The 15490-nt window shown below is 41.3% G+C and overlaps 1 protein-coding gene across 3 annotated transcripts in view; it reads left to right on the top strand.

Annotated features, from left to right (window-relative positions):
• The first annotated feature begins 1219 nt into the window (after positions 1 to 1219).
• The window catches only part of TBC1D8B (TBC1 domain family member 8B), a 39591-nt gene continuing 25320 nt past the window's right edge, over positions 1220 to 15490 (top strand). The window contains exons 1-4 of one of the 3 annotated variants that reach the window (XM_080553973.1): positions 1220 to 1467; positions 10289 to 10399; positions 14155 to 14273; positions 14894 to 15119. In XM_080553973.1, the coding sequence (XP_080410099.1) occupies positions 1338 to 1467; positions 10289 to 10399; positions 14155 to 14273; positions 14894 to 15119 (586 nt within the window). In that variant the 5' untranslated portion in view covers positions 1220 to 1337. The remainder of the gene's footprint in view (positions 1468 to 10288; positions 10400 to 14154; positions 14274 to 14893; positions 15120 to 15490) is intronic. The other 2 variants (XM_080553972.1, XM_080553971.1) reach the window with 2 other exon arrangements.

Raw genomic sequence — 15490 nt, 5'->3', positions numbered from 1 at the left:
TGCGTACTGGATGTTTCATATGATACACAATCAATAAAGCACTACTCTTGGAAAATCTTAGGAAGGTCAATAATGCTAGAAAGAGAGCTAAAGGAAGGATCTGACAGTGCAGCAAACTGCAGAGAAGTTTCTGGGAAACGGGAACGACCTACTTTGTACCGAGTGATAGAATCTGTCAGGAATAAAGAGCAGGAGTGAATCTTTCACACTTGGAGTTATCTTTAGCAAAAGCCTCTGAAAATTCCTCAGCACCAGCAACCTGGAGCAGAGGCAACGCCACTCCCCTAAATTTTGTTTATGGCCAGCACCAGAAGATACCATTTAGGAAACAGAGTGTTACCACGTGTCATGCCACAGGGAGAGAGCTATGGTTCTTCTGACAAGGTTGTGAAAAGACTGGTGAAGAAACACCAGAAGAGAGAGCTAACTAACGAGAAGACTGAGCAGCTGTGATCGTCGCTTCCTGGGGAGGTGTTCACTCGCTACCAGGCTAGATTGATTTATTCTACCCTAGAACAATGGGTAAAGTCAGTGTGTAGATGATCTGAAGAACTACTCCACTAGAATGAATGATAAAGTTGTTTCAGACGAATCATAAAAATACAAAGCCCCTGAGTCAAACTGTTGTTAAGGCAACCAAAACGTCAACACCGTTCCACAATAGCTCTTAATCTCGTTAGGTGATAGAAGCGAGGAGGCAGGCTGTCTTTTTTTATAATGCGGTATGTAAATAGGCAACATTGGCCATATGTCTGCTGGTGGTGTGACACGCCAGCTGGGAGGTGACACCTGTGGGTGGTGTGACAGGGCGTGTGGCCCTGTGGAGGGCAGCGGTCAGGGCTGCATGGCAGGCTGGCCGCGTGTTTCTTGTGGTGTGAGTCTCGGTGCTGACTGGAAAACAAGCGTAAGTGCTAAAACTAAATATATAAAAAGCCATGTTCTTTGGTGATGAATGTTGGGCCAACATTTCAAATGGACTTCTTTGGATGGTGTAAGGGAAATAAAAGAAAAATCCCTTTGTGAAGACCGCAGGGGGACGAGCCCCGGTCCCGTTCCGCGAGTCGCCGCCGCCCTCCCTCCAATCGCCCTAACGGCCCGTCAGGCTGCCGCCACAGCAGCCGAGGAGGCGGGCGGCCACGCAAGGCCCGACGGGAGTTGTAGTCCCTCAGTCGCCGTCACTGGGCGGCGGGGCTGCCGCGATGACTACAACTCCCAGCATGCCTCGGGGGCGGCGGCGGTGCTTGGCACCCGGGCTGTGGACGTGGGAGCGGGAGGCCGGGGCGGCGGCGGCCGGTATGGGCGGCGGCGGCGGGGGGGTGCAGTGAGGGGCCGCCGAGATGTGGCTGAAGCCCGAGGAGGTGCTGCTGAAAAACGCCCTCAAGCTGTGGGTGCTGGAGCGCTCCAACCAGTACTTCGTGCTGCAGAGGCGGCGGGGCTACGGCGAGGAGGGCGGCGGCGGGCTGGCAGGTACTGCCCTGCAACGGGGGGCGGCTGGGGGGCGTCCTGTGGGGAGGGGAAGGGGAAGGGGAAAAAAGGGGGAGGGAAGGGTGGACGAAGTGCCTGGGGCTCGGTGCGGGGCCTCCTGGGTGCCCCCCGTGCTGGCAGCTCTGCAGAGGGGCCGGCAGATCCGCCTGTGAGGCTGCTGGAAGCGAGCTCCTGCTTGGGTGCTTCTGGGCTCGCATTTGAAAAATAAATTTCCAAAAAATAAGCGTGTGCTGTGATGGAGTGTCTCAGGAGCAGCTGATCCAGAAACTGACAGGGCACTGACACCAGTATAATAAACTTTGTTTCATGACAACTAAAGGTATGGACCAGAGTTTCTGTTTTTAATTATCTTCTGTGTGGCTCGTAAGGTGCTGCAGGGACCCCGGCCGTCACTGAGCTCCCTGTGGTGAGGGAGCTGTTCAGGCCAGAACTGACTCCTTCCTAGTCTGGTGGTGTCAGGCATCGCCCCTTTCAAGGAGAAATGCCCCAGGGAGCAGGGTAAAGTTGGGGTATGGTTCCTGAATGTTTTGAGTGAGTTGCATCTCTGGGTTTTCTAGGCGCTCTCTAACCGTGTCATCATAGTGTAAGGTGTATTAAACATAAGGCATAATTGTCTTGTCGAAACATTGGTTTATTCTGCCCAACAGAAAAAAACAACAACATCAGATTGTCTGGCTGATGGAATTTCCTATGTAGAAATAGCCCTCCCGGCTGGAGGAAGGGCATTCCTCGTTGGTATCTGAACCACTTGCAGGGAACAGGGAAAATGTAAAAAGAAATCGCTGCAAAATCCCAGGTTCCCTTCTAGGGATATCATGATATTCCAGATAATGTCAGGCTTTGACTTAGAACCAGGGGTCATATTTTTCAACCTTGGAAGACTTGTGGCCATCAGGTTAGACCGGCCGTTCTCTGGCCTGGTGTCTGGAAACCGAAGCCAGATGAGTCAGTACAAAGGTTGTCTGGCCGTGTGATAAAATTCACGTAAGAACTGTGACGAACATGAAACGAGACCTAGAATCAGGTGTTCGTTTAAAAGCATCCTTGTAGACTTGCAGCTGGCAAACAGCTGGGGCATCCTATTGCCCTTCTGCTTTTGTTGAAGGTGAGACTTCTGCTTATTTTCTGTCCTTGATGGCATTTGATAGCATGGAAAAACACGAATGAAAGTTCCTGTAGGGTGCCTTCCCGTGTGGTGTCGCACGTTGTATTTCTATAACTTCTCTCATTATTTGAGGTTCATTCAGATTTCATCTGTACGTGTTTTTTCAGTGGACAAAAACAAAAATAAGATGTTACTGAATTAAAATTATAAATAAGAAAGACTAACAAGAGAATTGGGAAATAATGTATGCAGGTATAAAAATATTCAAGCCTTCTAGGTATAAACTAGCACAACTTGCTATGTCAGGTTTTAATTTTGTATTGCTGTATGTTACTCAAGAAAGTTAGTGCTTGCTTTAGCAGGAAAACACCAATGAACAGCTATTATCTTATGAGATCATCTCGGGTGTGCCAAGTGAAGCCTTTTTCTGGCTCTCCCGAGCAGCGTTTTCCAGCAGGTGTGATGGAAGAGTGGAGGTGCCCGCCAGCCGGAGGGGCAGGGGGTTCGCAGTGAAGGAGGCGGCAGCAGTGCAGGTAGAAGTCTTGCAGGAGTGGAGGGGCCGTGCCTCAACCCTGGGGTGGGAAGAAAGGTGAGACCAGCTGTGGGGTTTGAGCAGCAGCAATGGGACTGGCTGAGGAGGCAGCTGAAAGGGATCCCAGCAATACAGGAGTATGCTTGGCGGGGAGGGCTTTGAGGAGGGAAGGAGCAAGTACTGAGGAAGCAACCAAAAGCAGGTGCAGACCAAACATAGAAAGACAGCAGCAGAGACGCTTACCTGAAGGAAGGCTGGGATTTGCTGTGCTGACCTAGGTTTATAAAGGAAACCACACGTGGACTTGTTTGCATGACCCTTCCGCACTTACACAGCAGGACCAATTTGTAATCCCTCGGTGACAGTTAGCTCTGAGGCTCGTCTCTACACACAACATAGTTACTAGTTGGCTAGTGTGGATAGAAATGGATGGAGGTGCTTTGTGCTGGTTTTGCTTAGCCTTGTCTCTCTCTGCTGTTATGTACCTGCATAGTTTTCCATTTCTTTCTCTTTTCTTTCATAGACCTCACCTAAGGATACAGATATTGTAACCTGTTTGGCTGGTTCTATTTCCTGATAGCTCAGCCTGCAGACTGTCACAAAATCTGTTGTTGTATGTCTGGCAGTGTGGCTGTGTCCTCTGCTCCTTCTGTTTTCTGCAGAGCCACCATGGAAGATCTGCTCAGGTTTGCTGGAGTGTATTGGAAAGAATGCGGTTAGACAAAATGGTTTGCGTGCTGAAGCACAGTTAAGAGGGGAAAAAGAACACTGTGTTGTGAATGCATATGCTGTAAGCGAGGTCTAAAGAGATTAAGCACGTTGGTCATAAAGACATTATTTTGGTTATAGCTTAAACAGGACCTTACCTAGAAGACAGGTATTCCTGGAGTGATTATATAAATGGGTATTTGATGTCCCAAAGTACTGATCTTTCACTGAAATGTCAGAAAACAAATGATTTGTTTTCTGCTTCCATTGCTTTAACTTTCCTTTTTCTGCTTCAGAGTAAAACACAGCTGTGAGAGGAAAGACACCTGTCAATAAAGTACGTGGCTGGAACTGATCTTCCCTGCTTGCTGTTCGTGCCGTGCTTGAAGAAAGGGGGATCCCAAATGTAGGAAAAAGTCCTAGTTTTCCTGGAACGATTATTGCCATCCTGAATCTGTAGAACTCCCCTGCTGATATTCTTGCTTTTTAAAGGATGTAGCTTGTTGTCTGCATCATTGCTAGCTAATTTGCAGGCGTAGGAGTTTGGAGGAAGGGGAGGCAGAGCTAGACTTGCGTATGTGTTCTGGGGAAACTGTCTTTATCTGGTATCTGGCAAAAGGAGCTATGTGAAAGTGTTATGAGTAGTGGGTATCAGTGGCAAGGACCTCGTCTCCAAGAGAATTTCTTCTTGGACCAATGAAAAAAAGTACCTGGTGATGTTACAGAAATTCATTTTGGTAGGAACAGTAGGATGGGAGAGGAAACTTTTACTGTAAGCAGACTTGGTACGCAGCAAAGGTGTTTGCTTTTCAGAACTTAAAGCTCTGTGCTGTGGAACCACTAAGTGTACAGTAGTAGAATAAATGGTAGAAATCATTTATACTTGCTGGTGTTTTAGCAGACTGGAGCTTTCGGTTTGGCTTGCTTGCTGCGGGTTTTCCAGTCTGATAGGAATTGAAAGGAAAACTTGCTAGATGAATAAAGATCTGCAATGATCTATGCTGCGTTTTTCTTTTCAGCAGCTGTAGCAAAGATTATTTTTCAGTGCGTATATTTTGCAAGACAAATAATACCACTGTGTCACGGAGCATTTTTACATCCGGGGATGGCATGTGGCAAAATGATCAGCGTGTACTCTGGTCACTTCCCAAATACTTTCACTTTCCAAATTAGAGGAGCAAGCACACCCTGGGGCCACAGGACTAAGCACCCTTGGAAGTGTCAAGTCAGACTACCAGCAGTTACGGGAGGTGCTGTGGCTTGCTGCAGAGTGGAGGAGTTGGCTCTGAGCCTGGAGAGGCAAAACTGGTGCTCCCCACTGGGCTCAAGAGCAAAGGGCTGTTGCTAAAGTTCATCTCCTCTGCTTGGCACCTGCAGAAGGTGCTGACCTGTTTGAACATTGCAGGAGATTTTTCTCAGCTCTGTATTTAGCTGTGATTGTGTATTAAATTTGTATCCATGTTGTACAGCTTTTTAACCGTACAGAAGCAAAGAAGAGGAGCTCTGGCATCTGTCAGGCTTTTCTCCATGCCTCCCAAGGAGATTGACGCTTACTTTTTTCAGAGTTGTGCTTCTAATTTCCCTGCTCTCAGGGATATTCATTGCCACAAGTACTTTTACATATGATCTTGAATACACACCTTAGTTTAATGAGTTACCATTGTTTTACCTGAGCCATCCACTGACTGTAATGTACGTGAGTTATTGTAAACAAAGATGAAATCTTTTTCACTGCAGGCTTAAACTAACCTGTTTTACATCTCAATTACCTAAGAACATTTGCATCTCAGCCCATGTTCAGCATTGCATTAAGCTGAGGTTTCTTGGTCATGAGACCAAGTTCCTTTGGGAAATAAAATTAAAAAAAAAAAAGATAATTCTGTGCTTAATTTTAAGAGATGGGGAAAAAGGGTCTTACTATCAAGTTGGCATTCATGTGTTTTAAATCAAATATATCAAGCCAATGGCTTTTCATGGCTTATATTTGTGTCTTTGTTTAGCGAAAGCTGGACCTTATTTGTTTTCTGAGCCAAAGTGCTCTGTTGTCACCCTGGAATGAAGCTTTATCCTTCTTTTGTAAACAAGTATTTCTAGTAGTAGGGCTTTGCAGTTTGGGTCTCCTGTGCTGTAATTTGACAACAGCTTGCTCCCGATGTGTATTTTCCCCGATACTGGGGATGTTACAGAAGGTGTGCTGTGCTGCTGTGAAAGTTGGTTTCTACAGACCTGCACTTTCTGTTTTTTAAGAGGGATTTCTTGAAGAATATAGGCGCTTAAATTGTGGTTGGCATACTTGAATTCATTGTCACATATTTGGGCAATGGATATAGGTTTTGTAGTAAATCTGTATATTTCACATACTAAGTATATTTCCTGTTGATATTACTCCTTGCAGCTGTGTCTAAGTATTGCATTGCCTTCAAGTTTTATTTTCCTATTTAATTCACAAGTTATTAACGGGTTGACTTTGTGATACAAAAACAACATTAAAAATCCTGTAAAGTTCATTCATTGATTTTTATTCGTGTTTGTATTTCTTCTAAACGTACGGACTTTAGTTTTCAGGAGGTGGCTGTTTAAAACCCTGTTAAGGTTGCTTCAGGCTTCCTTGCTGTGAGGTGTCCTTGCAGGGTTGCACCGAGTCTGTTCGGTTACCTCAGGATCATGCAGGCATCCTCCTCAACTTCTAGCATTTCTCCTTTTTATGTTGATGTAAATAAACTAAGAGTGAGTACTTGGCAGTGCGTGGAAGTGTCTGCTGTTCCAAGTCCTTAGGGATATGGGGCTGGCCACTGTTGTGCTAACAGAGTATCTCTGTTTGTAAGGAACTCCTACTCATATAAATATTTTATGTCCAGTAACACTAGTAATGTAGTAAATCAGGAGATGGGCTGATCCACTTTTAATATCATTAATTATTGACCTCAGAGGTGCTGTTAGGCGACAGAGGAGAAAACAGGCTTGTGCTAACTTTGCTTCAGAACAATAGCACTCTATTTAGGAAAAGCAAACAGTAGTACTCTCTTGATGTACTTGGTGAAATAAATACGGAAGAACAAGGCAGTGTTGCTCCCAAACTGCAAAGTGCCAGCCAGTTATTTTCATATATATTATCTTTATTGCCATAAATTGGTACAACTGAGAGCAGAATTCATTGCTAATATGTTTTGGTGCATGTCTCTGCGGGAAAATAGTAGGAAGCAGGCTGTGTGAGCTGCTGCTCTGGTACGTTGCTTCATTGTACCACTGAACCATCTGCACTCAGCTCTGAAGGTTTGCTTTGGACTACCGAGACTCTTTCTATTTGCTGATATTCTATCAGCTAATGTTCATATGCTGTCAACTGAGTGTTAGAGAAACTTTTGAAAGGGATGCTTCCATATTTCAAAGCTATTCTATTTTCCTTGCCCTTTTTTATTATTTTGTAGGGTGTTTTACTCCATTTATTTAAGTATCCAGGGTATTTCGTAATGGTTTTACACAAGTAACTCTGAAATTGAAAATGTTTTCCGAAAGCAGAACCTTTTCTCCTTGCGAATGTGCATCGCCTTTTATATCTATAGCTGAAGTCATTCCCTGCGTGAGGCTAGAGGATGATTTGAGTGAAATCACCACTAGACACTGCGGGTCGAGCTTAGAGCAGAGGTGGGAGTAGATGACCTTCTGAAGGTTGTCCCTAAAACTGTTTGTTTGAGAACAATGTATGCTGCATTTCATTAGCAAGGAATTGGCAAATAGGGCCTGATTTTTCCCCTTGCATCCCTCATGGAGATAATGCTAGTATCTGGGCTGAGCAGTTGCTGATGCTCTTGTTCTCTGTTCCTTTATGTTACAATTAATATCCTTGTCATTGTACAGGTGACTTTTAAATCTTTCCTTGTCTGCAACCCTGGAAATGAGTCATTTTTCAGCAAGCTGTTGTGAATGGGGTCAGCAGAGTGCCAGCAAACCGCTCAGCGTTGGTCATGCTTGCCTGGGTGAACGTGGTTCTTGATTTCCCACAGGAAATCACAATAAAAGAGAGTGCTTCCTGTGATGCTTACTACCCAACAACTTGCAGTTATGGAAACCCTGACTGACAGTACAGTATTCAGAAAAGTTCACAGCTCGTAGTTAGAGCACATGCAGGGCTAGGGTAAGAAGATGGATCTGCCAATTCCTTGCATTTATGCCAGTGACCATAGCGGTGAAATTAGCTCATAATGTACTGAGAGGTTATCAGCTGAAGCACAAACCTGTGGTCTGTATCGTGGACAAAGCAGCACTGACTGGCGTACCTGTTGAAATGACCAGTCCCAGCCTGGTGCAGCTGCTTGTGTCCAAATCGAACAACCTTCCTTCCAACAGACGGGAGCTGGTCGGGTGCAGTGAGGAGTGCCGCTCTCTGGGGCGCTGTCATAAGCATTCACTCAAGCTCAGCGCTTGCATCGACCTCATAAATGGTGACTAATGCCCTGGTACAAAAATTAAATCAGGAAAATTGTAAAAGATGATAAAGTAGCTGCTAAAGCACAGCCATCTTTGAGATGAGCTCAGTGTTCTGACTCATTCAGAAAGGCAAAGCTCTTTATACAGATCTGAATGTTATCTATTCAATGTCTGACTTCGGTTTGAAACTACAAAAAATGCTACTTTTCAACAGTAAGTTACAGGCTATGAACTGCAGACATTACAAGGTGGTATTTTTGATGAAATTTACTGGCCTTTGGGCTTTCTTTGTGTTTTTTTATTATTATTCACCTTTTTTTTTTTTAAGAGAATGAAAATCATTCTGAAAATTGAATAGCCACAGTGAGGTAGGTCACACAGGCTCTGTGCTGAAAGTGAATCCTTAGGAAGCATGTTCTGAGGATGGCTGCCCTAGACCTCTTGGTTTTGTCTTAGTTTGCTTCCTTGTATTCCCACAGTTAATACCTTTTATACCCTCCCTCCCTTATATACCTTAATACCCTCCCCATAACTTGAGAGGGGATTAATGGCAGGAAAGTGGAATGAAAGGTAGTAGAAGCCAGCCTAAAAATTCTGAAGTAACTTTTGAGAAATACAGTTGAAAGAATCCAAATCTAATGCTTCCATAGTATATTAGAGATTGAATCAAAATATAACTCTCAGTTCCCATGGAAGGGTACCTAGAGGAGCTATAAAGGCATGTACTAACTTTGCATACAAGCTCTCTACCCTAATAGCAACTCTTGATGAAAGGTTCTGCATCCATGATCTACTTTACAGCATCTCTTGGGTAGCTGCCTCACTTGTAGGCCTTACATTTCAGTTCTTCTGTAGGAGATTAAAGGCTGTGTGTGATTGCTTTGGCAGCACTGCTTTATTTGAACTTTCCATTTAGGCAGCTATGCTAGAAGGATGCCAAGCCTAGAAAATACAGGAAGGAAGCACAAGATATTGCCTGTCTTTTTGTCACTTGTATTTTCATAAAAAGAAGTTTTACTTGAACATCAGGATCCAAAAGCTTATATTTTTTTCTGTATGGATTTTTCTTCTCCTCTTAGAATTCTCTGATCCTTAGATTTAAAATCAACTTTTAAGGTCTCTGAGCTGTCTAACACTTATATTACCGTGCAGAAAGAATGATATTGGCTGCCAAGCTAAAATACGTACTCATTTTCTCAGGAAATTTTTTGAAAGAGAGTATCTCATTTGTCATGAGAGTTGAAGCGTGTCTCATTAATGGAATTACTATATTTTGATCTGAGCTGGGCTTAATAGGAGCTAATTCAGTCTGTAGTGGAAAGGAGGTGACATGGCCATTACATCTGGCGTTATAACATGTAATGGAATAATGTACCTTATGAAATATACTCATGCATGGATGAAATCTTAAGTGTTCCGTACTGAGTGTAGGAGTCCTCTGATAGAGTGTTGATAAAGAACGGCAGGCATTTTGTAGGGCAGTACTTATAGTAGAGTATGGAATGAGCAGCAAAACTTCTGTAGGTACAGAAAGTATGATAGGTTTTTCTCGTGTAAAAACAATGGGTGGGATTTTTTTTATAAATCGGACAAAATGGAATTGCGGTTTCCTGAGAATTGTTTCCTTTCTCTGTAAAACAGAACAACAGTACATGACTAATTACGAGGTAGTTCAATTGCTGCTTGTGCTTATTAAAGTCTGGGAACTACTGCGTTCCTTTTCAGGTTATTCTCTGGTTTACCATGCTGCATGGCTATTACTTCCATGGGTGTCATCTCAAGACCTTCTTCATCCTCAGGCTGTGTTTATAATGGCTTTTGCTGGATGAAAGTATCACGACCTCACAACCAGGTTCCTCTTGGAGCACTTTGGCTTTACTCATTTGTGTTTCTTAATTTCTCAGTGTTTATTAGAGAATAACTCTTCACTTGGGTAGCACTCCTATTCACTAAGAAAGGAGACGGAAGGTGAGTGTGCATTTCAAGACCTTAGTTTCACCAAGCTGTGTATGTTTTGTTAAATGTTACAGGTCTTCTTGTGGGAACGCTAGATGCAGTGCTGGATTCTACATCCAAAGTGGCCCCTTTTCGCATCCTGCATCAGACACCAGACTCTCAAGTCTACTGGTCCATCGCATGCGGTATGTACTACTGTTTAGAAGTTAAGTGAGTTTATAAAGTGAAAAATCAAGGTACAAAGAATGGTCTCAGTTTTTGTGTTGGGTTAATTCTCTCACATCATTATTCATTCCAGTGACATCTAAATGGTTTAAAAGTATTTGGTATTGATATAGTGTTGCTCAGGAGATTGCAAACAAGAGATTGGCAGCAGTTTATGGTTCCAGTTTTTCAGACTATATCTTCATATTATAATGTCAGATTGCCTGTTTCCTGCAGCAGCCTGTGAAGTACCGAGAAACTGCTTTGGTGCTCTCTTAGAATAACAGAGGCACAATCTTTCAGTCTGTAAGCTGCGATGGAGCTCTGTAACTTGGCACAGTTCAGGATGGTATGGATAAGTTGACACTTGGGAGTACTAAGTGTGCTGTAGGTATGAATAACAGGAATAGCTTATCTGGATTTTGTTTCCACTTTATCTTTGTTTGTAAAAATGAGCCGGGTTCCCAGTCATGGTAGCAGCTGAATTCTTCCTCATATCTGCTGCTCTCAGTGCAAGAGGTTCTTTCTCTTTGTTATGTTATTAAGCAGTAGGAAATGGAAAAGAAAATTGACCTTGAGTGCTGAGTATGTGATTTTTCATAAAGCATCCTTATTGCTAGTGTGTGTATTTTTTATTTTAATATTGCAGCTTCCCTTGAGAATAAAGTCTTTATTCTTAATACAGGCTGCTTAAATAGTAAGTCTCCAGACAGACTTTCATTCCAGAAGCTGAGAGGACTCTTAATTCTTTGCATGCATCATTGTTTTTTCTTTCTTAGCATGGTCTTGTCTTTACACTGAAAGTAAAATAGTCATATGGTCTGATGGTAAATGTCACAATTAATCTATTTCTTAGGCTTATCGAAAACTCTGAAAATACATAGAACTGGAGTTAATATATATATATATTCATTTTTTTTAGCTTTCATTTTTTAAAATTATTTGTGTTCTTTAAAAAAAACAGAACACTCCATTTAGATTTCACTGGTCTCCAGGCCTTCTTTTTAGTTGCCTGTGGTGAAAGATGAGCTTTGTAGGAAAATTTGGAGGTGCCCTTCTGCAAACATGTACATACATACATAATTCTACTAGTAAGTGCAATGCTCTTGGATTTTGCTGCTATCCTTTTATTATAAATCTTTGTTACTTCACCTTAAACGAGAAACTGTGCCTTTTCCTATCTTTTTTTATAAAGTTAGCTACTTTCAAAATACAGATTTCTCCTTTTACAGGTGTAGTTCAGTAGTTTACGCATTTCATGCTGTAATGCTAATCTGTTCCTGTTCTGCAAGGACTTATCCTAAGGGCAGTAGCTGGTGAAAGAACTGCTTAATAACAATTTAATAGAATTCATTACATGTCACTTAAAAGGGGCAGCAGTTTAAAGTTGATAGAATTTGAACAGCTTGTGAATTGGCAGTAAATAGAAATTTAGGACTTCTTCTGAAGTCAGAACTAATGGTGACAGGCTATTAAAAAAGATACTTTGATAAGTACATTGGAAATATACTGTAGGGAATTCTAACAGCATCATGTAAGCCCCTGGGAAAATATTAAGTGTAGTCTTCACTTTAGGACTGAATTTATATAAATTCTATGCTACATAAGTATACTTTAGAACAAAAGGCTACATAATGTAATTGTACTTTGTGTTAGAAAACAGGTTATTCCTTCTGTGAAGTGAGTAAGTTGAAGAGATTACATTTCTTTCCTGCTTTGACATATTAAGGGTCTGAAATGGTGCTCCTAAAGCATTTAAATGTTTATAAAAAATTTCATCTTTATTGTGTCACATCTGTTCCTCTGATTCTTGTTCTGACTCAAATAATTGCTCCACATGTGTAGTCTGAGAAAAAGAATTAGCTTTTGAATTCATTGCTGTGTTAATTATTCTTTATATCATTTCTTTGTGATTGCAAATCCAGCATATGTAGCACAGTCTATTTAACTGTATTTAGAACAATTTCTGTTCATTCCCATAGCAGCCTTAATTCTGTGGAGTCCACTGAAAATTGTTCAATTAGTCTTTGCAAAGTAAATTGCGAAAATAGAAATACTTAATTCTGTCTTCTTACTTAGGGGTATCGATAGTATGCGATTGTACTGGCTTTATTTGTGAGCATTCCTGTGAAGGATAAAACAGCCAACTAACTTACATTCTAGAATCCCTTTATTCAATCCTATATAAATTCTTTCCGTCCCTTTTCTTCTCTGTTTCCCACCATCTGATGGGGGGGGGAAAGAGCCTCCTGTCTCTAAAGAATTGACACAGTGTTGAATTTGCAGGACCTCAAATGCTGTTTCACTAGTACAAGCTCTGCTTTATTGCCTGTTACCACTTCCATACCTTGTATCTGAGTAAATGAAAAGAATAACATGAATTATCATAAATATTTCACAGATCGTGAAAGTATCTAGTAGGTAAGAGTTTCCCTTTGTATTTGAAGCAAACCATTAATCTATTTCTGGGAAGTTCGGGTGAGATAGGTTTTCTTTGCTATGAAATTGTAGTGACATATGGTAAGCGATTGCTATCTGAAACCTAGATTAAAAGCACTGTAAAGTGAATAAAGTAACATAATAAAGTCAGCTTCTCTCTAAGATGTTTGATAACGTGGTGTTTATATTCCTGGAACACTGAATTTTATCTTGGCTATGGTTTATACATTCCTTATGGTTAGTGATGACAGTTTTTTTTTTTATGATACTGCTCCCCTTGCATGTATGTAATGACAGGGAAGAAAACATTCCTTATTCCTGTGTGTTGGGAGTCTCAGAGGGTTCAGAAGAAAAACACTACTAATTTTGGAGGTGCAAAAAACATTTCAAGGATTATTCATCATGTATGAATCGATGATTTTTTTTTTTTCCTGGTTCCTGATACAGGATCTTCCATCTGGGATGTAGCTGTGCTTCTGTCCTCTTGTAGAACCCTTTAACTGCATGAAAACATCACATTATTTGGAATTACAACACAAGTAGAACTTTGCTGTAGATAGAATGACAAGTTTCCTGAATGATGTTTGCTTATATTTTAGTGTGATAGAAATATAATTAAAATGTGACTTGATAGAGAATGAGATAAAACCATGACTTACATTGAGCACAACTAACTAGTAATTGTTTGTGGTAGGCAGTGTTAATGGTTGTTTCATGTATCCAAAGAGAAATCTCTGCTACTCTCCTGGTCACAGTGATACAGGCTTTACATCCTTACTCTTGTCAGAAGGTTTTTGCACCACAGCAAGACCAAGTCTTGAAGTTCTCAGGGAACCAGTGTAGCTCCTTATCTAAGCTGAGGCTCACATTTTTATTTTCTCATGAATTTGGTCTCATGTTTCCCACCTTCTAGGGGAGTGTCCTACATACTGAACTGGGAGCGTGCTAATGATGCTCTGAGGGACTGCTGAGCTAAGGAACTCTCAGTCCAAGTCAGGCTTCAGCACTGAGCCACAAAATGTTGACAAAGCTGAGATGCGTCTGGATGTCAAGGCTAGAAATACAGCTGCATAAAGAGCATGAAAAATAAAACCACGACTGTGCATTTTTAATGTACACCATATACGTTTTTGCTGTACAAAAGAGTTCAATGATAGGTTTATAATTTAGGATTTGAATTCATGTATCTACGTTACTCCGTGAACCTGGAATACACTGAGTATTCTGTTGATTATTATTGTGAATAAACTTATTAAAGTATCTTCTAATTTTTGTTAATACTAATTTTCTCTTTCAGGAGCCAGCAGAGAAGAGATAACAGAACACTGGGACTGGTTAGAAAACAATGTTATGAACACGTTATCAGTATTTGATTCAAATGAAGATATTACGAGCTTTGTCCAGGGAAAGATAAGAGTAAGTAACAGGCACACACCACAGTGAAAGGCTAAGTATTTTTTTCCTCTAAATGTACACAAATAATATGTTCCCTATAGAATGTTGAAGGACAGCACTGTAATGTTACATACCTCTGAGTGGGAAGTATGTGGCTGTTAGCTTCAGCATGCTCTGTTGTTACTGTTTATCTGCCCCACAGTTAAGAAAAGTTGTTGGACATAGATTATTTCTTTTTGGTAAATGATACAGCAGATGCCTTTAGATAGTGGTCTGAAACTGATGATACATTATTTCACAATTTTCATAATGCCTAGGAAGTATATGGGAGGTTTGTCTTGAGAAGGTACAGTGCTTCACTTTGCATATACTAAATGTTTAGCTCAGAAATTCTTGTCATTAAGTAAGGAAAACATGTTTTTTTCAGATTGTATACGTTGTACCTAAGTTGTGTGGGAAAACCCATTGTATATGTCTGAAATAGCATATTTGATTTATAACCTGTATTTTGAATCTCAGACTGTTTTTGCGGTTCTTAAACTTAGTATAGTATCAGAATGCTCCATTTTATGTATGCAGGTGCACGTACGACACTCACCCATGTGGACACATATATAAAGTAACCGGTTGTTTTGTTTTAGGGTTTGATTGCTGAAGAAGGAAAAGGTTCTTTTGTAAAAGAAGAAGATCCTGAGAAGTTTCGTGAGGGGCTTATGAAGTTTGAAAGGTGTTTTGGATTACCAGAGCAGGAGAAGTTGGTTACCTATTACTCATGCAGCTACTGGAAGGGCAGAGTGCCTTGTCAAGGATGGCTGTATCTTAGTACCAACTTCCTTAGCTTTTACTCATTTTTGCTGGGAGCAGAAAGTAAGTAAGCCTGGATGCTAATCTTAGTCCCTTTATGTTTTGCTGTGTATCTTTCAGATTTGGAGTAATCTTATATTCTGAGTAAACTATTTTGCCATGTGAGTAGATGTCATCACAGAACAGAAAAAACACAGACATAAATACTGTAGGGAAATAAACGCATTTATGAAACATACTTTAAAATGTTCGGTTTTTTTCCCCTCTGTTAGATTCACAAAGAAGGCACCAAAGAATGATTCACACCAAAGAGTGGTGTGTCTTTAATGTTTTTATTTCTATGAAAGTCTTTCTAATTGTATTGTTTTATAGGAATTATGAAGGGAATCTTTATTTTTTGGCCTTGTGAATTTTTAGCTCTTTCCAAATGGGTT

The sequence above is a fragment of the Anser brachyrhynchus genome (assembly GCF_964034855.1).
Source record: "Anser brachyrhynchus genome assembly, chromosome: 13".
NCBI classification, from domain to species: domain Eukaryota; kingdom Metazoa; phylum Chordata; class Aves; order Anseriformes; family Anatidae; genus Anser; species Anser brachyrhynchus.
Note: the sequence above shows the minus strand (reverse complement) of the source record. Positions and strands in the feature narration are given on the sequence as shown.